Genomic DNA, 26,621 nt, shown 5'->3' with positions numbered 1-26,621 from the left:
TGCAGGTAAAATATTTAACCTGTGCTTGACATGCTAAGCCTGTGACACATATTCCATGCCATCACTGTCATCAGGGATAACTCTAAGAATAAGACAGGAAACTGGAGCCAGAACACTGCTCAGCCACAGGAAGCACCTGGTGAAATATAAGCCACCTAACCTGCCCTCAATTCCGTTATCTTTTGTGTATTCATTAATCAACCATTAATTTATTGAGCACCTACTCAGTATAAGACCTGCTATTAGACCCTGCAAAATATTTGAAGATAAATAGTGTTCCCTGTCTTCAAGGAACTCATAATGTTCAGGCTCACCCTCAGTCAAGGCAGAGCTTTCCTATGCCCTGGTCTCAAGAGAAGAACCCAGGGTGGAATGTGAATGAGAAACATTTGTTTCAAGATGGAAGCTTTATTTGGAGGTTGTGGATTCAGCCCGGCTCTGCCCAGCCAGTGGGCGCTTTACTTCTTCCGGATCTCCAGGACCTTCTCCTTCTTGATTTCCTTGGCCAGCTCGCCAATCAGTCTCCAGTATTCATTGAACTTGAACTCCGAGTCCTGATTTACATCCAAGCTCTTCATTTTATCATCTAGGGAGCCCACATCCTGAGGAGACACAAAAGAGAAAGAAAGGGTTAAAATCAGGGCTTGTTAGCCTAGCATGGCGATGCACACCTGTGATCCCAGCACTGTGGGAGGCTGAAGCAGGAGCATGAAAAGTTCAAGTCCAGCCTGAGCATCTTAGCAATTCAGCAAAAATCCATCTCAAAACAAAACTTTTAAAAAGAACTGGGGATATAGCTCAGTGAAAAGGCCTTGAGTTCAAGCCCCTGTACTAGGGATCAGAGGGAGAAACAGAGAAAGCAAAAACATAAGGAGAGGGAAGAATCACCATTTGCCTTTTTTTGAAGGCCTTTCCCTCACACAGCACCCACACTCACCCTTACCTGAAGGAGGAAGCTGCAGCCCCAAACTGCCCTTCCCCAGGGTTCTGATTCCAAAGAGCGCCCACACAGAGAAGGAAGGTTTGACTCATAGTTTTTGGCTGATCATGAACTATAAATATGAATCACTGATGCAGGGAAGATTTGTACACAAGCTGTCCTGGCCTACAGGTAGGAGCTAGCCCAAAACACTTCACTGGAAGAAAGATAGCCTCTAACAAATAGCGCTGGGAAAACTGGCTTCCCACACACCAAAGGCTGACCCATGTCTCTCACCACACACTAAACTAAAATCAAAATGGATCAAAAATCAAAATATAAAAAACAGAAGAAGTTTTACTTCGTCTATCTTCTAGGAATAAGACGGGGAAACTGGCGTCAGAACAATGCCAGAAAAGTGAAAACACAGGTGTAGGAAAAGACCTTAGGAACAAAACCCTAATCGCACAGGAAATAATACAATGAATCAACAACTGGGATCGCATCAAACTAAAAAGCTTTTGTGCAGCAAAAGAAACCATCAGGAAGAGTTAAAGAGACAACCCATAGAATAGGGAAACAGTTTTACCAGCTATACCTCAGAAAAAGGACTATTATCTAGAATATGTAAAGAACAACAACCTGCAGGGAATTTAGCTCAGTGGTACTTAGGCACGAGGTCATAATTTCGATCCCCATATCAAAAAAAAAAAAAAAAAAAGAAAAAGAACAAAATAGGTATCTGAAATGAATACATACTTCTCAGATGAAAAAGTATAAACAGCAAATAAATATATGGAAAAAGAATGTTCAACATCAACATTGAGAATTGCAAATTAAAACAACACAGAGATTCCATCTTACTTCAGAAAGAATGGCTATCATCAAGAAATCACCCAATAACAAATGCTGGTGAAGCTGCCAGGGAAAAAGGACCCTTCTCCACTGTTGGTAGGAATGTAAACTGGTACAGCCACTATGGAAATCAGTATGAAGAATTCTCAAAAAACTAGATGTTCCATTTGACCCAGCTATTCCCCTTCTAGGAACCTTCCCAAAAGAATTAAAATGATGCATACCATAGTGACATGGGCACACCCATGTTTACAGAAGCATAATTTATAATGGCTAAATCTTGAAAACAGCCCATACACCCATCAATGGATGAATGGATAAAGAAAATGTGGTATTTATCTACATTGGAATATACTCTACAGCAAAGAAGGATAAACTTGAGTCATTTGTAAGTAAGTGGAGGTACCTTGAGACCATCATTTTAAATGAAGTAAGACACACGAGTTTGCCTGTAATCCCAGCACTCAAGAAACCTGGCAGGAGGACTGCAGAGAGTTCAAGGCTAGTCTGGGCTACATGCTGACATCCTGTCTCAAAAACAAAACAAATGTATGGAAAGAAAATATTGGAAACACAGCCTCTGTAAATGGGGAGTAAATGGAGGATTGAAAGGAGAGGAGGGTAATTGAAATTTTAAAAATTAAGATATATTATGTACAGGTACAAATTCCTCATGATGAATGCTGAATGCAGGCATTATGTCTGGCAAACATATTAATAAAAAAATTTTAGAAAAAGAGCTTCCCCAGCACCCCTGCATTTTGAGACTGACCCCAGAATGCTCTGGGAGCCTTCATGGGGCAGGATCCAGTCAGACAGCATGCAGCTGCTCATCTGTATAACGCTGCTGTCCTCTCCTGTGTCCAACAGGGTCACTGCCTGCTAGCCTAGGGGAATGGCAAAGACCAGGCGTTGGTTTTCCAGGAAGACCCTGACAAGGTCCCTTGTGGTGGGCCTGTGAAACCAAAGAACACTGTAGGCCAGACTTTATGATGGATTTGTTGCCAAGTTGGGTGTGGTGTTGCATGCCTAGAATCCCAGCTGGGAGGCTGAGGCAGAAGGATCAAACATGTGAGGTCAGCCTGGGCAACACAGTGAGACTCTGTCTCAATATAAAAAATAAATAGGCTAAGGATGTAACTCAGTGGTAGAATGTTTGCCTAATATCTGTGAAATCCTGTGTGGGTCCAATCCCCAGTATATTCCAAAGAGGGAGGAGTGCTGCCAGGAAAAGATTACAATCAAAAAGCTGATGGTAGAACAGAGTCACTGTCAGACTGGGAGCCTCTGGCAGAGCTCCTTGCAGAACACTGGGGATCAACGTTTGAATGAAGCCACATACTAGTAAGGCACAAAGCTAATTTATAGAAGAGCCAACCAAGACACTTTTAAAAGCCACAGTCATCTTAATTGTAAAATACATACGCCCCGCCAGCAGGAGGCAAGAATGGCTAGTGTAACCATGTCTGATTTCACAATTTCAGGCTTTTTTTTTTTTAGTTTAGATTTAGACATTTATCTTTATTCTTTTACAAGATCCAAGAAGATTGCTGTCTAGACATGGAAGATAACAACCAGGAAACTGACAAGTATGTTCCATTCTCACATGAGACCCATTACAAGACACCACCTCCCCAACAGGGTGCTCTGGAATGCAAAGTAGAAAATCCTGGACAGAAGAAACTCAAATAGGAAAAGACAGACTTTAAAACAATCCGCAGCCAGGCGTGGTGGCTCACGCCTGTAATCCCAGCACTCAGGAGGCTGACTCAGGAGGCTAAATGCAAGTTCAAGACCAGCCTAGGCTACAAAATGAGCTGAGGGCCAGCCTGAACTGCATAGTGAGACCCTGTCCCAAAAAGACCAAAAAAAAAAAAAATCCACATAATTTCAGGCTTTATGCTAAACATATTAAGGGCTTTATTTACTTTGATCCCCATACTTCGCTAAGAGAAAAGGCTTTGTGTGCACAGAGACCCTATCTGTCTTTGTTTTTTGTTTTTTTTTTTTTTTTTTTGTCTTTTTCCTTTTTATGGATACCAGGGATTGAACTCACGACTGCCTGCTTGCAAAGCAGGAGTTTATGCCACTGAGCTAAATCCTCAGCCCCAAGACCCTATCTGTCTTGTTCACCACTATAATTCTAGTGCCAGGGTGAATATCTGGAACACAGTGGCAACCTGTTCACCTCTGTCACTCAAATCTAGGACAGCATCAGCACAGCACAGAGCAAGTGCTCAATAAACACTGGTGGAAAAAACACAACACCAATTCAGTGAGGGAAAAACTAGGATGAGTCTCACAGTTTCACATCTCAAAATTTTAAAAAAAATTTCAAAAGAATGGCAGACATAGATCAATGCGAAGGCCCCTAGGTTCAATCTCCAGTACAAAAAAAAAAAAAAAAAAGAAAAAGAAAGAAACCTAGAGGAATATCACCTAGAGTAATTAAGCCAGCTTGTTACTAGATAAATAACAGATGAATGAAATGGAATACAGGTTCAATACACACATGGAAATTGAGTAAATAATAAAGCTTCTATTTCCCAATAGGAAAAGATTAATAAAAAATGTGTTTTTTAAATATGTTAAGATGGGGAAAATATTTCTAAGTAAGACATACACCACAGAAGCTATGAGCTTGAGGAGGGGTAAAGCACATGCTTAGCATCCACAAGGGTGCTGAACATGTCCAAGGAAGAAAGAAGGGAAGAGAAAAGACAAAATACAGAAGCTACTCAGAAGAAATCAGATAGATTTAATTATCCAAAATTTTTTACATTTTGTACGGTAAAAATATTAAAAACATAAACTCAAAGAGCAGAGGGAAACTTAGGAAAAATTATTTGCAGCAAGCTATAATAAACAAAAGGCTAATTCCTTTTTTCTACAAAAATACTGCAATGAATTCTCAGATAAAGAAATAAGCATCTTATTGCAAAGGCAGTGTATGTGTCCACCAAAAATACTTTTAATATTCCATTTCACTGAGAATCAAAGAAGTATAAATAGAAAAAAGATACCGTTTTTACACATCATATTAACAGAAATGAAAAGCTGGCTACTGCCACTCTGGGCAAGGACACAGACATTTTCATGCACTGTGAGTGGCCACATCAGCTGGCCCAACCTGGTTGGCAGCAAATTGGTTATACACACAAAAATTAAAAACAAGCAACAACAACAACAAAAAGCATGATCTTTGACCTTACATAGTTATTTTCACTCAAGCATGTAAAGATACACAAACAAGGATGTTCACTGCAGGGCATGACGGTCCTCACTTATATTCCCAGCACTCAGGAGGCTAAGGCACGGTGCCACAAGTTCAAGGCCAGTCTGGGCTACACGGAGAGACCCTGACTCCAACAAAAAGAATGTTTGCTAAGGAGGAAAAAGAAAAACACACGAAACATGTCCATTAAGCAATGATTGGCTAAAGAAAGAAATAAATTTGCATTAAACTATAAAATGGAAACATGTTTTGAATCCAGGGCCTTTGCACAGTGCTATACATCCCCTGCCCTCTTTTCATTTTTTTATTTTGATACATGGTCTCAGTCACTAAGTTTCCCAGGCCGGCAATTTGTAAGCCTCCTGTTCCAACGCTCCCAAAGTGCTGGAATTACAGGTCTGCACTATCACACCCAGGGTATCACTTTTTAAAAGGGGAAACATCCTGTATGGATTACTTGGGCCTTGTGTGTACTACCCAAATCCTCTCCCACATCCTTGCCCTTTTATAAATTTTATTTTGAGATAGGGTCTTACTAAATTACCCAGTGTAGCCTCTAACTTTCAATCCTCCTGCTTTGTACAGCTGGGAATGGTGGCACACACCAGTGATATCAGCACTTGAGAGGCTGAGGCTAGAGGATCTCAAGTTCAAGGCCAGCCTAGATACACAGCAGAGATTACGTCTCAAACTCCCACATTGCCCCATGCAAAAAAAAAAGCTATCTGTAGAAGAGAAAATAAGATATATTAATTCATTTACTGTTACATTTTTTGCCTCTTTTTTCACAATTTCATTTACTCATTCATATGAATTGAAATCTGATGGATCTTTAGATGACTTAGGTGATGAGAGTAGAGTCCTTGTGATTACAGTTAGTCCCCTTACAACACAGAACCCAAAGAGCATTTCAGTTCTTCCCTATAAGAGAGGACTCAACCTCAAAGCAGCATCTGCAGCCCTAAGAAGCTCTCGTGTGAGCCCAGCCCCGATGGCATTCTGATCTCAATTTATTTCTCCAGAACTGTGAGAAATAAATTGTGTTGTTTATAAACTCCTCCTTTCATAGCTCTTTAAGACAGTCACTTAATATTTTATTGAGGACCACAATGCGTCACAACACAATGGAGGTTGGGTGTGATGGCTGCATTCTGCAGGGTAACAGGATGTTCTCAATAGAGTTGGGTTTTGTATTCAGTGGTGAAGGAAGACCATGCTGAGGATCTGCCATTTGAGCAGAAATTTGAATTAAATGAGGAATAAGCCTAGAAAATATTAAGGAGAGGGCTGGGGATATAGCTCAGTGGCATAAGTCCCTGCCAGGCAAGTACAAGGTCCTGAGTTGGATTCCTAGTGCTAAAAAAAAAAAGTAATAATAATAATTAGTGAGAGGAACTGGAGAAGAAAACTAGAGACAGTAAGTATAGTTTTCTTCTCATTGCTTTTGAGGGGTTTTGCTATACACAGGAGAACAAAAATAAATGGTAGGCTGAAGGGAGCTATAAAGTAAAAAAAAAAATTTTTTTTGAGACAAGATCTCATTATGTAGCTTAGGCTGGCCTCAAACTCCTAGCAAACCTCCTGCCTCAGCTTCCCAAGTACTGGGATTACAAGCATGGGCCACTAAGCCTTGCTTTTCTTTTTTCCAAGATGAGAGATATGAAACTGGGAAGTGACCTGAGGGTGCTGAACCATGCATGGTTGGGCTTAGGTTTCACTTTTTTTTTTTTTTTTTTTTTTTTGTCTTTTTCCTTTTTATCGGTACAAGGGATCGAACTCACAACTGCCTGCTTGCAAGGCAAGCGCTTATGCCGCTGAGCTAAATCCCCAGCCCCAGGTTTCACTTTCTTAAGGCTTTAGTATCATTTCCCTGAAAAGACTGATTTCCAGAATGATGCTGGCTCATCAAGGGAGGGGAGTATGCTGGTCAGAGGGAGGTCAGCATGCAGGTCAGGCAGCCAGAGAAAAGTCAAACCTAGAGGGAATCAGGATGACCCAGGGAAGGACAAGAAAAGAGGAAGCCTGGAACAGAGGGATAATAAAGAGCCTCATCTCAAGATGGGGACACAGTGGCCAAGGGGTCCCACGTTAAACTAGTAACTGGACAGTGGGACTGTCCAGTTGTGATAAAAATACAAGGTGACAGCCCCCCCACCAAGCCTCTATCTGTCCTCATCCGAAAAGTGCCTTTTGTCCCAGTCATCTGACATGCCGTCATTTCTGTGTATCAAAACCCCTAGATAAAGAGTTCCCAAGGCAACCTGCCCAGGTCACCTCCTGGTCTTGGGAGCTTTCTACTCTTGCTCTCCAATGAAAGCTTTTGCTTCCGTCTTGACTCTGTTCCTTGTAATTTTTTCTGGGTTGAGAGAAGAACCCACCAGCTGAACAGTGACATTACAGCATACTTGTCATCTGATACTATTGATTTATGAGAGAAGGAGATTGTGCTTGTTTTTTGAGACAGGATCCAAGAGGCAGCTAAGTTTCTCAGGCTGGGATCAAACTTGTGATTCTCCTCTTCAGTCTAGGAGTACAGGTGTGTGCCACACCCCGTGATGGTTATACAAGGCATAGTCAAAAAACATAATGTTTACATTTTTAAAAAGTTATTACAGGCCAGGGATTGAGTTTAGCATCACAAGTGCCTGTTTGGCAAGCAGGAGGTCATCCCTGCTTGGGATGTCTGATCCCCAGTAACCAAAAATAAATAAATTAATAAATTAAAAAAATATATATATATAATGAGGCTGGGGATATAGCTCAGCAGCACAGTGCCTGCTTGGTAAACACGAGGTCATGAGTTTGATCCCTGGTACCAAAATAAATTAATTAATTTAATTAAATAAATAAATAAATTATTACAATGAAAGGCACCAAGGGACAGACAGAATATGCCTTTCCCTGTCAGTTTTCTTTAAGAAAAGCAGTGTCAGCTTGTGGAAGTTCACTGGGAAGTTCACATGTTCCCTGAAGGAAAAGGAAGGGAAGACTCTTTAGTTTAATCATTAATTTCTGTCCCTTTACAAGTTAGTTAAGATAGTGAACAATTAAGTAATTCACTGGTTATGTGCTGGTTACTAATGTCACTGCAGCCTGTAATCTGTGTTTATAGTTTGTTGCTTTTTGCAGTTATAATTTTAATGACATTCAAAGTTTTTGTCTTCCTCTTTCAATTAATTTCCTGCCCAATGCTTTCTTTTCTTTGTTTTTAATTCCACACAGAGTATTCAATTCTTGCAATCATATTAATCTACCTGCTAGGGTATGCTTTAGTTTGTTTTGTTTTGTTTTTTGTTTTTATTTTCTTTATTTTGAGGCAAGGTCATGCTGCATAGTTCAGGCTGGCCTCAAACTCACAGCAATTCTCTTGCCTCAGCCTCCCAAGTTGGAAGCCTCCTGGGAGTGCATGAGAAGAGGAGTCTGAGTCATATTCATTTTTGGACAGCATCTTTCAAGCTCTATGTACGGTCTGTGGATCTCCTGGAATCCAGCTATGGGTCTAGTCCTAAGTTGGGGAAATGAGACCATAGAGTCTCAGGTGGACTGGAGAGCCAACAGCATCATCTGATAGAAGCACAGAGCCCAACCACATATCCCACCACCACCCACCCTGCACGCTCATAGCATCTTTTCTTCCCTAGTCACATACACCTGCATGCATAGTCTAAGCAGGAAAACTCAGAACCATCTACACCTGTTCATGCTCAGGCTTTCTTGTGGTCACATTACCTACTCAGCATTATCACCTCACTTATACTGTGTGCCACATCCTGGTCTACAAAATCACAGCCCGAGACTACCACCAACCTTGAGCAGGTGAGGCAACTGCTGGGTGACCAACTCCTGAAACTCACTGATGCTGAGGCTGCCCTTCCGGCCTTTCTGCCTTGCAAAGGTGAAGAAAGTGGTGACCACTGTCTCGATGGCGGCCTCCAGCTCAGTCAGTGGCTCGGCTGCCATTAGGATCCAGGAGCTGGAGATGATGTCTCACGGGGCTGACCTGCAGGACAGGAAAGGAACAGAGTGCAAGGTCTGAAAGCCCAGGATCCAGGATTGCCTTGGTGTTGCCTCAGGTTTCTGCAGGGAATAGAGAGGGAACAGGAGTTTGGTTTGGAGGAAGGGCCATGCAATGGTATTCCACTTTAGGCTCAATTCCAGAAACCCCTTTTTCTGTGGGTTTTATAGTCTAGGCGTCCTTTTTACTGTCTTCTGTGGTACAAGACCCCGCTGTCTGGTGGTCCCCTGGGGTCTCTGTCCCAAGAGCCCCTTCTTGTCTTTCCTTACAATTGCAAAGGGTCAGGTGTCTCCAAAGCCTGTTTACATTGGGTTACGAGTTTCCGCCTGCACACACACTGGCCACTCTTCCCAGCAAAGAAGCGGGGGCTGGCAAAGGCCCAGCTGTGGTCAGAGCTGGCTCAGTCTGGCCAGACCCATCTTCTCTGCACCCCCATTCTAGAGGACAGCTGAGCAGAGTGCCAAGCACTGGACCCCAAAGGACACTCTCCTGTCTCCGGATGACAAGGTTCTGGCACGGGGTTACTCTAGCTCCCCAAGGCCACAGGGGGCTTGGTCGGGACATTCACTGCCCCCAGGGTATAAGGAAAGACTAGCGAACCGTAAGGAGCTGCCCACCCCCTCATTTCCGCACACATGGCGGCACTCACACACTCCCACCCAGACTGTCGCCTGCTCTCCTAAAGCCACTTCCTGAATCCTCTTTGAGCCAGCAAGTCGGATGGGAGGTACCAAAAAGGATCCTCAGACTCCCCCCAGGGTCCACTCACCAAGGCTAGGAGATGGGCACTGGGAGCAGCAACCTGTGGACTGTTTATAAGCACCGCTAGCCGCTGGGAGGGAAAAGAGAGCCACTCCCCAGCCCCTGCCGGAGCTATCAAGTTTCCGAGCTGCCTGCAGAGGAGGGAACAGTCCAATCACGGCTCTGGTCCACTCGGGAGCAGCGAGCAGCGAGGGTCCTAGATGTTATCACTCCCAATGCTGTACTGGGACCAGCTGGCCCATTACACCCCAGAGCTAATCAGGAGTGCTGTTGGGGATAAGGGACAGGGACATAATGGGAGAAACTGCTAATTTTGTTTTTGCTCTGATTTGTTTTGTTTTTGGTACCGGTAACTGAATTCAAGCCCTTGGGCTTGCCAGGCTGGTGGTGTGTCACTGAGCTATATGCTGGGCCCATTTTGTTTTGATTTGGTTTGAGACAGGGTCTTACTCTATAATTTAGGCTAACTTTAAACTCACTATATTGCCCAGACTGCCCTCGAGCTCTCACTGTTTTCCTGCCTCAGCTTCCTCAGTGCTGGAATTACAGGCACGTGCTACTGAGCCAGACACAAATGCTTACTTTCTTTTTTTTTTTTTGGGGGGGAGGGTGTACAGGGAATCAAACTCACTAAGCTAAATCCTCAGCCCTCAATTGCTAACTTTATTTTTTTTTTTTTCCCTCAATTGCTAACTTTAAAAAAGCAACTTGCTGGGAATACAGGTCAGCAGCACAGTACCTGCCTGGCAATCGCAAGGTAGTGAGTTTGATTCCTGGTACAAAATATTATAATAATAATAATAATAATAATAATAATAATAATAATAAGGCAACTGAGCCAGCAGAGGTGTCAGATTCTTACAATCAGAGTTTTCTGGAAGGTTAAAGCAGAAAAATCCCAAATTCAAGCCCAGTCTGGGAAACTTAAGTGACTTAGTGAGACTGTCACAAAAAAATAAACTAAAATAAAACAAAATAAAAATTAAAAAGGACATGAGACGTTGCTCAGTGCTGAGACCCTGGGTTCAATTCCAAAAAAGAAAAAGCACCTGAGCGTAATATGAAAACTAGATACTTTAGTGGACCCTGCAGACCAAAACCCTTTCTGAGGACCCCAGTTACACAGCTGGACGCCCACAAACAGAGGGATCCAGGCTGAAGCCACCACAGAAGAGTCTCCAGAATGATACCCCTCAGGGAAGTCTTAACAGAAACCTCTCAAGAAGACCCCCAGGTGAAGATCAGGCTAAGTCTCCTCCACAAATCCTCCCTCTCCCCTGCTCAGCCAGCAGAGCTGGCTCCAGGATTCCCAGAGCCCAGCAGGCTGAGACATCTCTGTCCCTCCCAGGATCCCCATTCTACCTTCTCCCTCCTGTCTGCGGTGCCCAGTGGGGTGGGAAGAGACACTAGCAGCCTGTTCCAGCCCAGGAGACAGAGGGCGCCTCTGTCCACTCCTGGCCCCTGGCCTCACTGGGTGTCTGTCTGTGAAGGAAGGGGTGGAGCTGGGGGGTTGGGAGGGGAAGGGCCCCTAAAGACAGGTCTCACACAGCTCCAAGAGCCACACTTGCTGTCTCCGCCGTCCACCCAGAACCTGCTCCCACCAACTGTAAGTATTATACAGCCCCAACTGGGCTGGGGCGCTGGCCCGGTCAGTTGAGGACCCCCAAAGGCCCAGGCACTGGGGTACCCTGAGGGTCTGGGAGCAGTACTGGCAGTTTGAGGACAGTTTGGGACATAGCAAGGTGAGTCGAGTGAAGGTCAGAGTGGTCCGTGGGGAAGCTGGCACCCAGATCCGAGAACATACTAGGTCCTCCCCTCATACACCAGTCCCCTGCCAAGGCCCCCCTCAGTCTCCCAGGCTTGAGGAAGGGCCTGAGCGCTGGCCTTGCTTCCAGTGGAGTAAGAATAAGAGAGCAGAACAGCTGTTCGTGTCCTCTGCCAGCTTCAGTCTCTGCTGCACACCCATCCTTGCCAAAAGCCAGGTCCCCAGGAAGCTGGGGGGGTGGGGGGTGGAGGAGCATGAAGAGGGACCCCAGGGTCTGTGCTCCTCCCAACTCTACTGCATAGGACCTCCATGAAGTAGGCCCCTGCCTACTCCTCTTGCCCCAAATTCTTTCCTCTTTGTTTTCCCACTGCCCAGGTCCTCCCAGAACTGCCCCTCATACAAAATCCCAAGCTGCTGGGGGGCTCTGAGCAAACTCCAGGTGCCCCTCCTGCTGGGTCTGGTAACTGAGCCACCAGCATCTCTCCCTGAAGCACAGCCTTATCCCCTCCATCAGCCCTGGCTTGGGTTTCATCTCCCCCATGACTCTTTGACAATGGCTTCTCATGTCCTGGAGTTCAGGTGACACTCACAAGGGCCCCATTGAAGAGCTGGGATGTCATCCGATCATCAGGGCTCATTGTCCAGTCCCCCAGGCCTGGAGAAGGATGGGGCCACCTGATCTGAGTTACTTGAGCTCCCACTAGGGCTGGGAAGGCCTGACTGAGTCCCCTGTCTTGGCAGGTTCTCCTCCCTTCATTCTCCCGCTCATTCCCAGCCCCCTGAACTCAAAGGGCCCAGAGACTGGGCCCTTCATCTCCTCCAATACATACCAGCCCCACTCCCTGATCCCGCTGTACCCCTTCAGCCAAGTGGGCAGCCACACCCCAAGCCTGCAGGCTTCCTCTCCGCTCCCTGGGAGCTCAGTCTCTAGAGGCAGGACACAGACATTCCTCTCTTCCTTCCTCCCACCCACCTGATGGAGGGGATAATTTTGCTGAGAAGAGGAAACTGAAGGCAGTGAGAGGCACACTCCACCGAAGTCATAATGACATCTTAAAGACAGAAGGGACTTACACAGACCAAAGGAGGCCCTCAGGTTGCTGACAAGGAGCTCTGTGGCAGTGGGGCTCCCCTCCCCAGAAGCCACAGCTCCCTTCTCGAGCTACCATCCCTCTATCAGGCTCCCCAAGGACTCCTCACTAACTCTGAGCTGGGGCAGGCAGCAGAGTCAAGGCTGTGGAGACCTGGCCCACTGTGCCCAACAGATTAGCTTGACAGTGTTAGGCTGCAAAGTCTTGGGTAAAAATAGAGCCAGAAGCCATCCTGGTCCTGTGACCACCCTGCCAGCCCCACCCACCCGGTCTCTGCCAGAGGAGACACTACAGACATCTCCTGCAGGCCTCTAGAGCCAGCCCAGCTCAGGGTGCTCGCTCTCCATGCCCAACCCTGACTTCCGGTGGCAGGGTACAGGTTTAGGACACGGAGCACATGCCTGCTTTAGGTGTGCCAGTTGCCCACACTATAAAATCTCAGTGAAAGACAAACTACAGTCAGGCTCCCATCTTGCACTATTTACACTGGGAACCAGTGCCAAGCCTGAGGGATCCCCTCACCTGGTCCCCAGCTCACTTCCATGGTTGGGCAGGTAGGTGTGCTGCCACAATGGGCTCTGAGCTGGAGACTGCAATGGAGACCCTCATCAACGTGTTCCACGCCCACTCGGGCAAGGAGGGGGACAAGTACAAGCTGAGCAAGAAAGAACTGAAAGAGCTGCTGCAAACTGAGCTCTCCGGCTTCCTGGACGTGAGCATGAAATGGGGTACAGGGTGGTGGGGTAAGAGCCGGGAGGATGGGTTGGGCGTCTCCTTGTCACCTCCCCACCCCACCCCCAGCTCAGCCCAGTCATCACCCTCCTCTCCCAGGCTCCTCCACGCTCCCCTGCTTACTGATCATCTAGTAAGCAGTAGTCCCTGAGCAGACTCCTCGGTAACAAGGTTCATAGTCTAGAAGGGAAAGACTGGTGCTTGGAAGCAAACCATGACTCCAGGAGGCACACAGAGCCTTCACGGAGGTGCCAGAGACGCCGGGGGACTAGTGACATGATGGAAGTCAGCTGGCTTCTCTGAAACGGCCACACTGGAGCCACACGCTCCCATTGGAAAACAGTAGGGTCACTAAGGACGTTTCAGGAGGCATCTGTGAGAATGAAGAAGAATTTGGAACACGACCAGTAGTTTCATTTGACGGAGGATATAGAAAAACACTGCAGATGCTAAGAGGAGCTGCACAAAGAAGCCTGGGGACGCAGCAGAAAGTCCACCTTTGCAATTTTACTGCACTGTGTTCAAAGTCTGGCCCTGCTACTTTCCAGTGGTGTGACCTGGGGCATATGTGTCTAACCCTGAACTGTCAGTGTGACTGTTCTCTAGAATAGAAATAATGAAAACAACCCCATACTTTTTCCCCTTTGGTTCTGGGGGCTTCACCTTTACTACCCAAGTGCTCTACCACTAGGTTATACCCCAGCCCTTTTTCACTTTCCTTTTAGGGTCTCACTATATAGCTCTGGCTGGCCTTGAACCCACTATGTAGTCCAGGCTGACCTCCAATTTGAGAGGATCCTCCTTCCTTAGCCTCTCAAATGCTGGGATTATAGGCAATCACCATCAAGGCTGGTTCCCCACCCCTTTTTATTTTGAGATAATGTTTCACTAAATTACTAAGGTTGGCCTCAAACGTGCAATCCTCATGGCTCACTCCCAAATAGCTGGGATTATAGGTGTGTACCACTGCACTCACCCAGCCATTGCCATACTAGAATTAAATTAGTAGCCAGGTTTGATGGTACACACCTGTAATCCCAGCACTCAGGAGGCTAGGCAGGAGGATTGCCATGAGTTCAAGGCAAGTATGAACTACAAAGTGAGACTCTGTATCAAAACAAAACAGGCTGGAGATGTAGCTTAGTGTGAAGCCCCTAGGTTCAAATCCTAGTACTGCAGAATAAAAAGACAGTACCCATAAGGCTGCCAGTGTAGTACCTGTCACATTGCAGACAATCAACCTAAGGCAGTGATGGCAAGCCTTTAAGAACTTTCGGTGATACAGCCTGCTGCAGAATGTGTACCCTATATCTAGGTTCACTACCACTGATACAGTGATTGATGCTATTATTAACAGGTTAAGGAGTCTGTTCTATAGACAACAGAAGCCCAGAGTGTCTGGAAAAGACACAGAGGAATGGACAACCATTCTCTTTCATAGGCATCTCCACCTCACTGTCCTCCACCACCCCCTCGCGCTGGCCTAGTCACAGCACCTCCCCTTACATCCTTCCCTCCCTCTCCTCCTTCTCAGGCTCAGAAGGATGCAGATGCAGTGGACAAGGTGATGAAGGAGCTAGATGAGAATGGAGACGGGGAGGTCGACTTCCAGGAGTACGTGGTGCTGGTAGCTGCTCTCACTGTGGCCTGTAACAATTTCTTCTGGGAGAACAGCTGAGGAGACAGCCCCAGGGCAGCGCCTTCCCCTTCACATGCTTCACCTCACCCCAGCTATGACTCCCCACAGTCCCACCTTTGCCTGCCCCCTCCACACACACCAAGGAGCAGGAGAGCAGGCCGGCGCTGCAACTTATCTTCATTAAAGGCTCCTTTCGCTAGCCACAAGTGTCTGTCTCCTCCTGGATCTAGTGGGTGGAGGAGTGCAGGCTGCACACTCCTAATTCTTAACTTTGCATTGCATCCTCCAACTTGGGAGAATGCTCAAAGCCCAGAAATGTGGGCCCCAAGGTTCCAGCTGGAAATGAATTTCACAACTGTAAAATCAGAAGAAAGACTGCTTTCAACTCTATACCAGTATTTACTGAAGTCCTACACGTGCTAGACACTGTGTAGGAAGTGGGAACACAGCAGTATGCAAAATACACTTGCCCTCACCTGGGTAAAGACAAGGACTATTATGGGACCACCCCAACACACACACATACACACAAGCTAGGAAGGAAATGACAGGGTTCTGATCACACCGGAGATGGGAGGATGCGTTGACAGCGTGCTCATTCATTCACCCCGCAGACATCTGAACACCTCATTGACTTCGCAGCGTTCACAAAGCATCTCTTTGGCTCTGCCCCCAAATTCACATGGATGCCAGGTAGGAGGGAAGATGTAGAAGGGAAGAGGCAGGCCAAGGGTCCCCTAAAGAAGGATCATGCGTACCCAGGCCAAGGTAGGGGAGAGACAAGAGGAAAACGGGGACAGCGGCAGTGGCTGGTGCAGGACCCGCCAGGTGCGATACCGAATGTGCCTCCATTCACCCACTCACTACAGTGAACACGCGATTGGGGAGGGACGAATACCCAGTTGCGGTATTCAGGAAGAGACCGAGGCAAGTCCTGCATAAAGATTTGTTCATGGAGCCCGAAGGACTAGGAACACTTTTTATCCTGATACAGCTGCTCACTGCGGCCTAAATCCAGAGGGCAATTTCAGCCTGGAAAACGAACCCCCAAAGCGCCATACCGGTCTGGCCACGCCCCTTAAGGGCGGAGCGCGCCCAGGAAATCCCTAAAGTGCCCCGCCTGATTCCTGCGCAGGCGTACACACATCTTCCCGCGCCCCTAGTTGCGCGCGCATCTGACGTCTGACGTACATGCATCGACGCCATTTTAGCCGATCCCATTCCGCATTGGGCGTGGTGGCCATTTTGTTTTGGACATCGAGCGGGAGTTCGCCTCGAAACTGGTGTTAGAGACGAAAGGCAGGAAAAGGCAGGCCGGGCGAGCAAGTGGATCGGCTAGTGAGTAAGACGCCAACCCCAACGAGCGAACGTCGCCATCTATCACGCATCGAACCAACCGCCCACCTAATCAACCCGAGCCCTTCATCGTCCACTCGGGTTCGGCCGGTCCCCGGCCCTCCTGCCGCAGCCGTGGTGGCAGCCCCGGGAGGAGCACTGGCGTCCGTTTCCTTCGGTGCGTTCCTGTGGAGGGGAGTCGGGGCACGGGCGCGGAGGTGTCGCGGGGCCCACGAGGGGGCGGGGCCCGGCACCGTGGGGAGGAGCTGAGTTGCGCCGCGGCGGGAGCGCCCGGGTGCTGAGGTCTCCCGGGCCGTGGGAGGCTCCGCGGTCTGGGGACGCGCACCTGTAGTCCCAGCGCACGGGAGGCTGAAGCTAAAGAGACACCTAGGAGTGGTTTGGGAGCCCTGGCTTGGTGGCGCACGCTTGTGATCGCAGCCCTCCGGAGGCTGAAGCTGGAGGATGGCAGTTGGAGCCCATCGTGAGCAATTTGACCACTTAACGAGATTCTGTCGCAGCATTTAAAAAGGTCTAGGAGTGAATTTGGGTTCAATCCCAGCGCCTTATTTTTTTTTAATGGTAGCGAGATTAAAGACTACAGCACTTCTCAGCAACGTCAGGGTTAAATTTTGAAGAGGTTGTCCAAGAGCTAACTGCCTGCCAGCTGAATGCCCATTTGGGAAAGTACTGAGCTACTCTGCCCTAAATCCATAGTCGCTTACCGAGGCCCCCTACTTGATTTTGGAAATGAAACTCATTTTTAGGATTAGACATGTCTAGGTATGCTAGATCGTGTCTCTCAAATTTAGCTACATATAGGAAGCACTTAGGGAGGTTTTTGTGTTCTCTCCAATTGCAGATCCTCAGCCTCCACCTCCAAAGATTGCAGTTTGATTGGTCTGCACCCAGTCATCTGTTGACATTCCCTAGCTAAGTCATATTCAGCCAAGGTTGAAAAGGGCAGTTCTAGATAAAAAGCCAGACTCTCAACACTTTAACGGTACCCATTTCTGCCCTTTTGGACATGACATGTTTTCTGTCCTGCAGCTTTGCAGTTTTAATAATTAGAAGTAACTGTCATATAAATTTAAAACACTTGAGCTGGGTGTGGTGGCCCACACCTGTAATCCCAACACTGAGGAGTCAGAGGCAGGAAGATTGCTGAGTTTGAGGCCAGCCTGATCTGCATAGCAAGACCCTATCGCAAGAAATACCTCCCCCCCCCAAAAAAAAATATTTAAAGCACTTAAAAAATGAATTTTGGCCGAATCTTCAAAATGATACAGGCTTTTTTAGTCATTGCTCATTTCAGCCTTGCCCCATGTGGAAATGAAGTGGCCATTATTCTGATTTGCTTGTTCTACTTACTGTCCTTTATAGATCCTCGGGATTTGAAGATGGCTGCCCAATCAGCGCCGAAAGTTGTGCTAAAAAGCACCACCAAGATGTCTCTAAATGAGCGGTGAGGCAGCCAACAGCAACTTCAGCTCCTTCCTAAGAAAACATTACTTAAATTGGCCCTGGGGTCCAATGCACAAAAACCAGTTGTAAGCTAAATAGCAACAGAAGGCTACAGACCTCTGTTATTAGTTGCATCTCATGTGGTACACAAAACAAATTGGGCAGTTGTTTCAAAACCCCTTACCAGTAGATTTTTATGTTAAACTGTCTGAAGTGTTTGTCTGGTGGGATGTATTTTAAAGGACTCCTCACACCCTCCCTTTTCTTCAGTTTTTTTACATTGATACAGGGGTGGTGCAGCATGGTAGAGTGGTATACCCCAGCTGCAGTAGGCTTGCTGCCCAGTCCAAGGCCAGCAGTGTTGTGTCTGGCCTGTAAGAGGCAGGTAGCAAGCCATGAATATGTCCAAAGGCCCTTGAATGTCATTCCTGGGCCTTGTAAGAGGCACTTGCTTAGCTCCATTTCACTTTCTTTCCAATTCTGCTTTTTAGTTTGTTTTTGTTTTGTATTCTTTTTAACAGTTAAATGTTCTTCTGTTTCACTCCACTAAACTTAAATGTGACAGGAACATCTTCGTAAGTCTCTTAATTACTGAACTAATGTAACTCAGAATTACTCACATGGAGTCAAAAAAATGATTATTTGGAACTTCAAAAAATTAAGGTATTTAAAAACAGTTTCTAACCTTGAATGTTTTGTTCATTCAGTGCCTTTGGCCAATGATTTTATCAAGTTGTACTTAGTACTTTAAGAGATACAGTATCTATTTTTGCTTCTTCTGAAGTATATATACTTCTTATCTTTTAGGATACTCTATATTCTAGTTATATTCACGTTACTGACATGTTTTTAGATGTGATGCACTCCTGTAATTTATATGGGTGTATTATTTCCACAGGCTGTTCTGGTGCTCTAGGCTGTTCTCATATTTGCCCTCAAAATGAACCCTTGAGTCCCCCAAGGTTTTGGCTTTCTTCGTTTGTCTTTGAAACTGCATCTTCTGTTTCTTGTCATCATATCTGCTTATTGCGTGTTTTTCATACTTTCCTGTCTAAGAGCTGTTATCTGAGCCCTTGTTATCACCTTTGATTGAATGTGCTGCCCTTAGCTGCATTTCTAAATTTCCGACTCTTGCAAGTTTGTGGAAAAAGAGGAGTCTAACCCACATCAGCCATGATCTAAATGTACCACTTTACTTAAAGTTCATGGGATCTGAAGCTCCTGGTCTAGCAAGCCATGAAAATGCCCATAAATGTTTTGTAATAAAGCTTTTGTTTAAACATCCATTTTGTTCGACCTTGAAGCTTTACTAACATGCTGAAGAACAAACAGCCGATGCCAGTGAATATTCGGGCTTCGATGCAGCAACAACAGCAGCTAGCCAGTGCCAGAAACAGAAGACTGGCCCAGCAGATGGAGAATAGGCCCTCTGTCCAGGCAGCGTTAAAACTTAAGCAGGTGAGAGAATGAGACTTTATTACGGTGAAGCAGCTGTGAGCTGTGTCAGTCCACTGAGGCTGTCAGGATGAGATGGATGATTACAAGGTGGCTCAGGGCAAACCCTGAAATTTCTCTGAAAAAGTTGTTCAGCAAATTATAATTTTGGCAGGTATATATAAGTAATTTTTTATTGTCTTTCTCTTTTAGGGAGTTTACTTACCATCTTTGTGGCCTGCTTATGTTACCAATGAGGACTGTTTTTTCATCCTTTACTCTTAAAGTAGATTTATGGGGTTCTGAGTTTTGTTTTGTTTTGTTTTTACAAGGGCACTTTGTTTTAGGGTAGGGAGTATTTGCCTAGCATGTACAAGGCCCCAGTTTGTCCCTAGTACTCCAAAAAAAAACCTTTGTTTTACATAAAATCTTCAAAGCATCCTTTATTCTCTGTTAAATGATTTACAACCTAGAGAAACAATTTTATTCTTCCCCACATCAGGGAGTCATGAACGACTGTAGTCAAAAGTTTTTCAGTGCTAAAATATGCTGTGACACTGAATTCCACAGCATTTGAAATATGATAGAGCAAGAGTACTGAGTGGTTGTTAGTGCGTTCTCTTTCAAATTTCCATTAAGAAATCATTCTGTTCAGACCTAAAATAAAACCTGCTCTTTATCATTCATAGACTTTATATGCAAGTCCGGACAGTGCCTATGGAAGGATATGTCCAAGCTGTGGCTGGGCGTCTGGAGGGCGGTGCCATGCAACTGTAAGGACTTTAACTGGTAGCACTGCATGGCTGTGCATAAATGCAGCAGTTAAATATAACATCCTCCCATCCCCACTCTAAACTGTTGGCCTCACTGACCAAAAATAAACAAGGCTTTCAGCTTCAGCTACCTTAAGCCTTGGAGTCATCCTTAATTCAGGAAATCAGCAAATAAAAAACACCAATAAAAATTGCTAAAATCTTGACATACTCCAAAGGAGCTTTAAGTATAGGCTGTGTAGAAAATAGCTAGGGTTAGTGGTTTGCTGCAGTTTCTAGTGATGAAAATGTTTTATATGTGCTTTCCAGCATAATAGCTACTAGCCATATGTGACTGTTGAGAACTTTTTAAGCGTGGCCTGCGCAATTGAGCGTAGTTTGTAAATTTTTTAAACTTATTTTTTATTTAAATGGCCACATGGAGGGCTAGGGTTTAGCTCATTGGCACCAACACCTACCTGGCAAGCGCAAGAGTCCTGGGTTCAATTCCTGGTACCAAAAAACATTTTTTAAAAATAAATAGTCACGTGTGGCTGATGACTACCTATACAACTAAAGTAGAAACTGATTGGTATAGTTTATATCCTTCAGTATCCTCAATTTGGAAAGCAGGATTGGTGTAGTGGGAATGGAGGTGGGAGAACTTAGCACTGTACAGTTCTTCCCCAACGTGTAGGTAGGGCTCAGGGAAATGGATATAGTCAAGATAACTGAATATGAGGTACTTCTAGAATGTCCTGCCTCATAGTTGTATCCTGGGGACTGATAGCTTAGTGGGAAAGCACTTGGCCTACCTTGCACAAGGACATGGATTCTAGTCCTAGCACGGAAGGGAAAAAAAAGTAACTGTGTACTAATTGGAAGAGTAACCAGACAGGCTTTTATGGTTGGTTGCACTTGCCCATGTTAGATGCATAATGTTAAGAATTTTTCCTCTTGATAAGTAAGTAGCAGTTTGTGATTTTGAGTTAGCTAATGATAGTGCCACACAGCATGTTTTTGATAGCTATCATTAGTAGTCATTTGTGGGTGGAGCTTGAGGACACAATTTATATTCATTCATATTGACTGATAGCTTTGTGTAAAAGTAAGCTTGCTATAAGGCCTTGGTTGTGTTCAATGCTATACTATCCCCTTTGCCTTAGAAGAAATTTGTCTAAGATGTTAGGAATTTCTCTTGAGGACTAGATTATCAGAAATCTAATAGTATGTCTTTGTCCTCATATGTAGCCCTTACGATTGTAGCTCTCCTGTCTTTAACAAGTTTGGCTGGTTGACTGGGTGTGGAAGTATGATTGAGTTGTAGGCTCATTTGTAACTAAAAGTCATAACTGGTTTAAAGGAGCTGTTTGCAAAAGTAGACATGGAATTAGAGATTTTTAAGAAATGAAAGGAAGTTTGACTTTTTTATTTGCATCTTAAGGTAAAAAATGGATCATCTGGAGATAGATACTCAAAGGAAAAGTGGAGACACTGGCCTCTTTGACTGAAAAATCTATTTTTTTTTAAATCACGAGAATTCAAATGAACTTGTACTTTAAATTTTTCCCAGTGTGATGAACTTCTTATGATGTTTGAGTAAGCCTTTGAAGACAGTGGTAGTCCTTGGGCAGGTATGAATTCAGTTATGTCCTTGTCAACCTGTGGTTCAAAAACTGTGTGTACTAAAACCTAAGTTCCAATTTGCTGTATATGACTACCGTATCCAAATTACTGAGGTAATTATGGTTATGTGGTCCATGGGACCTTACTGAAGCATAAAGCTTATTCTCTGGATCAAAATTACACTTGTTTTTAAGTCAAAGGTAAAGGCTTCTGGTTTGGAATCTCTGTGAAACCCATAGTGTGTTTATTTCCCAACGTAACAGGGATCTCACTTGCTTTTTTCTTTCTGCACGTTGAAGTAGTTGCCAGATCTCACTGAATTGCTTTTTTTGATCTCAATCCTCCAACACCTTTTCTTCCAGAAGAGCTTAAAACAGCGCCTGGGTAAGAGTAACATCCAGGCACGGTTAGGCCGACCCATAGGGGCCCTGGCCAGGGGAGCCATTGGAGGACGAGGCCTGCCCATAGTCCAGAGAGGCTTGCCCAGAGGAGGACTGCGTGGGGGACGTGCCACCAGAACCCTGCTTAGGGGCGGGATGTCGCTCCGAGGTCAGTGCTGTATGTCCCTGATAATTGTTGGGCCCTGTCCCCTTCCCTTTTCTCCTGGGCTGCTTATGGACACATTCGTTTAACATCTTTAGTTCTGAGTTTATATTACATAGTTAATAACTTGGAATCACATATTTTTAGTGCTGCATGTCTTTTACCAATATCATTCTGTTTCTGATAACGTGCAGTAGTTGAGAGGTTATAACCTGGGTAACAACAGTTAATTCATGCCATCTTCATTCCATTTTAAAACACCCTGCTGCTGCTTGAATCAAAGCACATTCAAGTCTAGAAATAAGCCTAAGAAATGTGTGGTTAGTATGCATAAGGCCCTGAGTTCAATCCACAGCGCCAAAAAGAAATTTATGGATCTCTTGGCATGTATTACAGCTGGTGCTAGTGAAACACTGTTAATATCTGGAAAAAAGGACAATTTGATCTATGGCACTCACCTGTATCTTATATTTTGGGCACTGTTAAAAAGTCTTTCGTATAGCTCTTTGTCCCCTATAGAATGTATTGAGAGCAGGAATCATAGCATTTGTTTTAAATGTAATGTAATATCAGGCATATGATTATTTAGTAGCTGTTTGTTAAATGAATATACTTAACTCCCAGCTTCTTCCATAAATGGATTTGTGGTCAGAATTGTTGAATTGATTTGAATGAAGAGCAGCTTAATCTGTTCACACGCAGTGTGCAGCTTGCCCCATCCAACCTAAAAATTAATTAAATTACTCTCATTTAACCCTCACTGCCTTTGGTTAGAATCTCTTTTGTCTCTCTTGGATTTACCTGCATATACATTGTATGCCTCCTCTCCAAGGTCAAAACCTGCTTCGAGGTGGACGAGCCGTAGCTCCCCGAATGGGCTTAAGAAGAGGTGGTGTTCGAGGTCGTGGAGGTCCTGGGAGAGGGGGCCTAGGGCGTGGAGCTATGGGTCGTGGCGGAATCGGTGGTAGAGGTTAGTCAGCTACCAACTTCAGAGAGTAGCTCCCCCTTATTTCCCTCCCTTAAAAACTCAGAGCCACCTTTCTGCACAGCTTTAAGTCGTAGGCAGGCTTGTTTGTTTGTCTTGTTTTGTTTTTTGAAACTGGCTTATTTTCTAACTTCTCATGCTAGTAGTGGGAAAGACATGATTTTTCTAAGAACAGTCAGGTACATGTTACAGAACCACATTTTTATCCAGTCTTCCAGGCTCTCACGAACTTAAATTGCTAAAATGACAAAGTGGTGAGTTAGGGATTTTGCCTTTTTCTGTCTGCCCATCCCCACCACCACACGATCACCCGATAGTAAATCTTTGTTTAAATCAGATAAAAATTGTTAAGGTGTCTGGAGATACATCTCAGGGTTAGAGTTCTTGCCTGACATGCTCAAAGTCCTTAGGTACCCTGCACCACAAAAGAGATTACAAAAGAAAAAGATATACAAAGATGAAATAGGACCAGAAAAGGCAATGTGAGGACCAGCAGTAGAGCACGAGCTCAGCATGCAGGAGGCCCTGAGGTCAGTACCCAGCACCAGGGCAGGTGCAGGGAGGGTAAGAATTGGAATTGGGCATCGGCTCTGACACCAAGTAAATTCAACATAAAATTGTATGCCTATGGGGAACCAGAGGCGGTTTTTCTCAGCAAAGTAGAACATAAGATAGTTTTACTGTCAAGCTAAATAACTGGCTCTTGTTAATAATCTTTACCTTTGACACTTTGATACTTGTCTTTTGACCTCATGATCCAAATTGAAAAAGAGTTCTGTGCTGGATTGTTGAATGCTAAATCTCCATGGGAGTTTTAATTCTTCAGTGAGAAACTCCCAATACCACCTATTGAAGGGGGAATAAATCTAATACAGCCCCTGCGTATAACTGCTCTGGTCCTTTTAAAGTATGTGGTGAGTCTTTTTAATTTACAGCCCTGATGAGTTGGCTAGGGAGAATTGTTAGGAAACATTTTACAACCAAGGACTAGCTGGGTAGGGTGGTGCATGCCTATAATCCCAGCACTTTGGAAACTGAGGCAGGAGGATCACTTTGAGTTCAAGGCCAGCCTAAACCAAGAAAAACCCCAAAGACTTTTTCTCCCATTAAGCACTGCTTGGCTTATTGGGTTGGAGCGTAAGCTAGTTTAGGTTTCAGAATGAAATAGGGTATTTCCAAATTATCTTGACTCAGTAAGAGCTTTTCAGAAGGCTGGGTGGATGTATTTTGTTAAAGTAAACTGTAACTGCCTCTTAGATAACCATAATTGTCCTAAAGTGACTAGATCAGAAGTGGCTGGGACGACTCAGGGCTTTTTCCTCATCTTCCTACATTGTTCCTATGTCAGAGTAACTCCTCAGTCTTGACACATGGAGTCACCTTGCTAGACTTAGTAAATTTAAGGAGAGATGAGATAACTTACCAGTCTCCACTAAAGCTTGCTTTGAAAACTACCTTCACACCTGGTTCTCTGTGCCCTTTTGCCTCCCTATCTTACTAAATGGGTTAACTATAATATATTTTAATTATTAATTCACAGGAAGTCTCAAACTCTAGGGACTTTTTAAATTATATCTGTCAGCTAATTATTTTGGGTTGATAGAATAAGAAACTTTGAATAGCATTTAGAAATGAGCATGTAATGAGGGATTCATTATGTGTGCTTTCCATGTTGTTGCTTTCTGCCTAGTGTGTTTCTCGTTTTTTCCAGATCTCTCCTCTTTGCCCTGCCCTTCAGCTTTTCTCAGCTAGGCCCCACTATTCTAAGGGGCATTTCCTATAGCACCCATTAAACCTACTTGTAACTGTTGTTTTTTTTTCCCCCCTTGGGCCAGGTCGGGGTATGATAGGTCGGGGAAGAGGGGGCTTTGGAGGACGTGGACGTGGACGTGGACGAGGAAGAGGTGCCCTTACTCGCCCTGTATTGACCAAGGAGCAGCTGGACAACCAATTGGATGCCTACATGTCGAAAACTAAAGGACACCTGGATGCTGAGTTGGATGCCTACATGGCACAGACAGATCCTGAAACCAATGATTGAAGCCTGCCTGCCTACTCTGCTGTGAGAGACTCTTGTTAAAAGTTATCACATCTGTAAATAACCTTGGAATGACAGATGAGAAGAAACCTGATTGACAGTAGAAGGACCTGTCATAACAGGCTGTGGAGTTACCTGCCACCAGTTTGTGCATTTAGTGTGTTCCTTTTACTTTTGATACTGTGTTGTATGAAAACATTTTTTCCTTTTATTTGGTTGGGTGTTTTTTGTTGTTTTTCTCTTCATCCAAACTTTGAACATGAATGTGTTGGCCTTGTGGCTGGAACTTACCCTACTTCTGCCTCCTCCTATCTGCCCTCTACTCTGACATCTAATGTTTTTAGTGTTTGTCTCTGTCCCCACACCAAAAAGTTCCAGAAAGAGCCAGTGTTCCTGCCGGATGCCTTGGTTTCTGAGTTGGGATTCTGTTGTACATCCTGTTTACTTGGCTCTTAGCGTTAAGCTTGAGGAAGATGTGGAGCCCAAATGCATTCAGCTGTTTTGATAATGTAATAACACTGTTTTTGCTACTGGGCCACATTATAGGTAATATCTCAGTTGCTTTAAAATGAATACCATGTTCATTGACACCATATAGATGATAACCAGTGTGCTGAGTTGAATATGTGTACTTTCTGCCCTCAACTAAGATTTTAAAGCTTTGCCCTGGGCTTTGTATCATGTCCAAAGAGGTTGAATTGGCTTCTGCATAGACCATAGAAGAAGAAGCCAGTCCATTCGGTAGATAGAGCAGAAGGAAAAAAGAATGGGAAAGGGGTGGCAGAGTAACCGCTGAAGGGTGGAGGATCAGGAGCTACCCAATGTTGAAATTCTATTATCCTCATGTTTATTTGGTCTTCTCTACTTAATGACTTTATTTGACCCTCTTACTCTTAAAAGTTAAGTTCAACCGTAATCTGTCAGTTGGAGTTTCAGTGGAATCTTGTATTTCTGGCTCATTACAAGAAATTGTTCTCTCAAATCTATCCAGGACTTTCTCTTTATTTACTGGGTTCCTTGAAATGTTGTAGCCACTATAATAATGCCTTCATACACCCCTTGTATAGCTCAGAGAGTCCTTCAAGGTTGAATTAAGATTCCAAGGGAATTTGGTTTAGGGGTAGATGATAACAACTTTATCTTCCTTTGATGAAACCCTGCAGAAAGGTGGTTCCCCTTATACCATAATAGACCCTTTCTGGTCAGTGAAAAACTAAAGTAAGGTAGCCCATGGACCCTACCACTGCTTTTGCTTTTAGTGTTTAAAGGGGAAAGAACCTGATCACCATAGCCTAGTCAGTTGCACTGGCTTACTTGGCACCCTGAATTTAAGAGGTGATCAGCATTGGGAACTAGGAAGGAAATTTGTTTTGACAGTCTGAACTTGAATCTTTACCTATTTATTGGTAATTGTAGTGTTAAATGATAAGATTT

The 26,621-nt window shown here is 44.8% G+C and overlaps 3 protein-coding genes across 12 annotated transcripts; 2 read left to right on the top strand and 1 right to left on the bottom strand.

Annotated features, from left to right (window-relative positions):
* Positions 1 to 388: 388 nt before the first annotated feature.
* On the bottom strand, positions 389 to 16,574 carry S100a13 (S100 calcium binding protein A13). Of its 3 annotated transcripts, none has more exons than XM_003475552.5 (3): positions 16,418 to 16,574; positions 8,817 to 9,009; positions 389 to 602 (listed from the first exon to the last, which is right to left on the bottom strand). In XM_003475552.5, exons 2-3 carry the CDS (start codon positions 8,967 to 8,969, stop codon positions 459 to 461), a joined length of 297 nt encoding a protein of 98 aa, XP_003475600.1. In that variant the 5' UTR covers positions 8,970 to 9,009; positions 16,418 to 16,574; the 3' UTR covers positions 389 to 458. The 3 variants fall into 3 exon arrangements, with proteins under 3 accessions (XP_003475600.1, XP_005006177.1, XP_003475601.1); XM_005006120.4 differs by lacking the exon at positions 16,418 to 16,574 and adding an exon at positions 9,794 to 9,973; XM_003475553.5 differs by lacking the exon at positions 16,418 to 16,574 and adding an exon at positions 9,794 to 9,949 and having other exon boundaries at positions 8,817 to 9,086.
* On the top strand, positions 11,217 to 15,212 carry S100a1 (S100 calcium binding protein A1). Of its 2 annotated transcripts, none has more exons than XM_003475551.4 (3): positions 11,217 to 11,392; positions 13,197 to 13,354; positions 14,909 to 15,212. In XM_003475551.4, the coding sequence occupies exons 2-3, from the start codon at positions 13,214 to 13,216 to the stop codon at positions 15,050 to 15,052; spliced, it is 285 nt and encodes a 94-aa protein (XP_003475599.1). In that variant the 5' UTR covers positions 11,217 to 11,392; positions 13,197 to 13,213; the 3' UTR covers positions 15,053 to 15,212. The 2 variants fall into 2 exon arrangements, with proteins under 2 accessions (XP_003475599.1, XP_005006176.1); XM_005006119.3 differs by having other exon boundaries at positions 11,223 to 11,392; positions 13,201 to 13,354.
* Positions 16,341 to 26,173, top strand: Chtop (chromatin target of PRMT1). Of its 7 annotated transcripts, none has more exons than XM_005006117.4 (7): positions 16,341 to 16,526; positions 17,729 to 17,810; positions 19,114 to 19,267; positions 19,933 to 20,016; positions 21,984 to 22,170; positions 22,997 to 23,134; positions 24,985 to 26,173. In XM_005006117.4, the coding sequence occupies exons 2-7, from the start codon at positions 17,746 to 17,748 to the stop codon at positions 25,188 to 25,190; spliced, it is 834 nt and encodes a 277-aa protein (XP_005006174.1). In that variant the 5' UTR covers positions 16,341 to 16,526; positions 17,729 to 17,745; the 3' UTR covers positions 25,191 to 26,173. The 7 variants fall into 7 exon arrangements, with proteins under 7 accessions (XP_005006174.1, XP_023423283.1, XP_003475602.1 ...); XM_023567514.2 differs by lacking the exon at positions 16,341 to 16,526 and adding an exon at positions 16,677 to 16,877; XM_023567515.2 differs by lacking the exon at positions 19,933 to 20,016 and having other exon boundaries at positions 21,987 to 22,170.
* The last annotated feature ends 448 nt before the right edge of the window (positions 26,174 to 26,621 follow it).

The sequence above is a fragment of the Cavia porcellus genome, unplaced genomic scaffold, assembly GCF_034190915.1.
Source record: "Cavia porcellus strain 051 isolate PalLab524CR breed Dunkin Hartley unplaced genomic scaffold, mCavPor4.1 scaffold_6, whole genome shotgun sequence".
NCBI classification, from domain to species: domain Eukaryota; kingdom Metazoa; phylum Chordata; class Mammalia; order Rodentia; family Caviidae; genus Cavia; species Cavia porcellus.
This window is presented reverse-complemented; position numbering and strand designations above follow the sequence as displayed.

Excerpts from the sequence above, each read along its gene's own strand:
- S100a1 (XM_003475551.4), top strand. The coding sequence starts at position 13,214 with ATGGGCTCTGAGCTGGAGACTGCAATGGAGACCCTCATCAACGTGTTC. Across the intron at positions 13,355-14,908 it reads AGCTCTCCGGCTTCCTGGAC|GCTCAGAAGGATGCAGATGC; the intron begins GTGAGCATGAAA and ends CCTCCTTCTCAG.
- Chtop (XM_005006117.4), top strand. The coding sequence starts at position 17,746 with ATGGCTGCCCAATCAGCGCCGAAAGTTGTGCTAAAAAGCACCACCAAG. Across the intron at positions 17,811-19,113 it reads AAGATGTCTCTAAATGAGCG|CTTTACTAACATGCTGAAGA; the intron begins GTGAGGCAGCCA and ends TCGACCTTGAAG. Across the intron at positions 19,268-19,932 it reads CAGCGTTAAAACTTAAGCAG|ACTTTATATGCAAGTCCGGA; the intron begins GTGAGAGAATGA and ends TATCATTCATAG.
- S100a13 (XM_003475552.5), bottom strand. The coding sequence starts at position 8,969 with ATGGCAGCCGAGCCACTGACTGAGCTGGAGGCCGCCATCGAGACAGTG. Across the intron at positions 603-8,816 it reads AGTTGCCTCACCTGCTCAAG|GATGTGGGCTCCCTAGATGA; the intron begins GTTGGTGGTAGT and ends GTGTCTCCTCAG.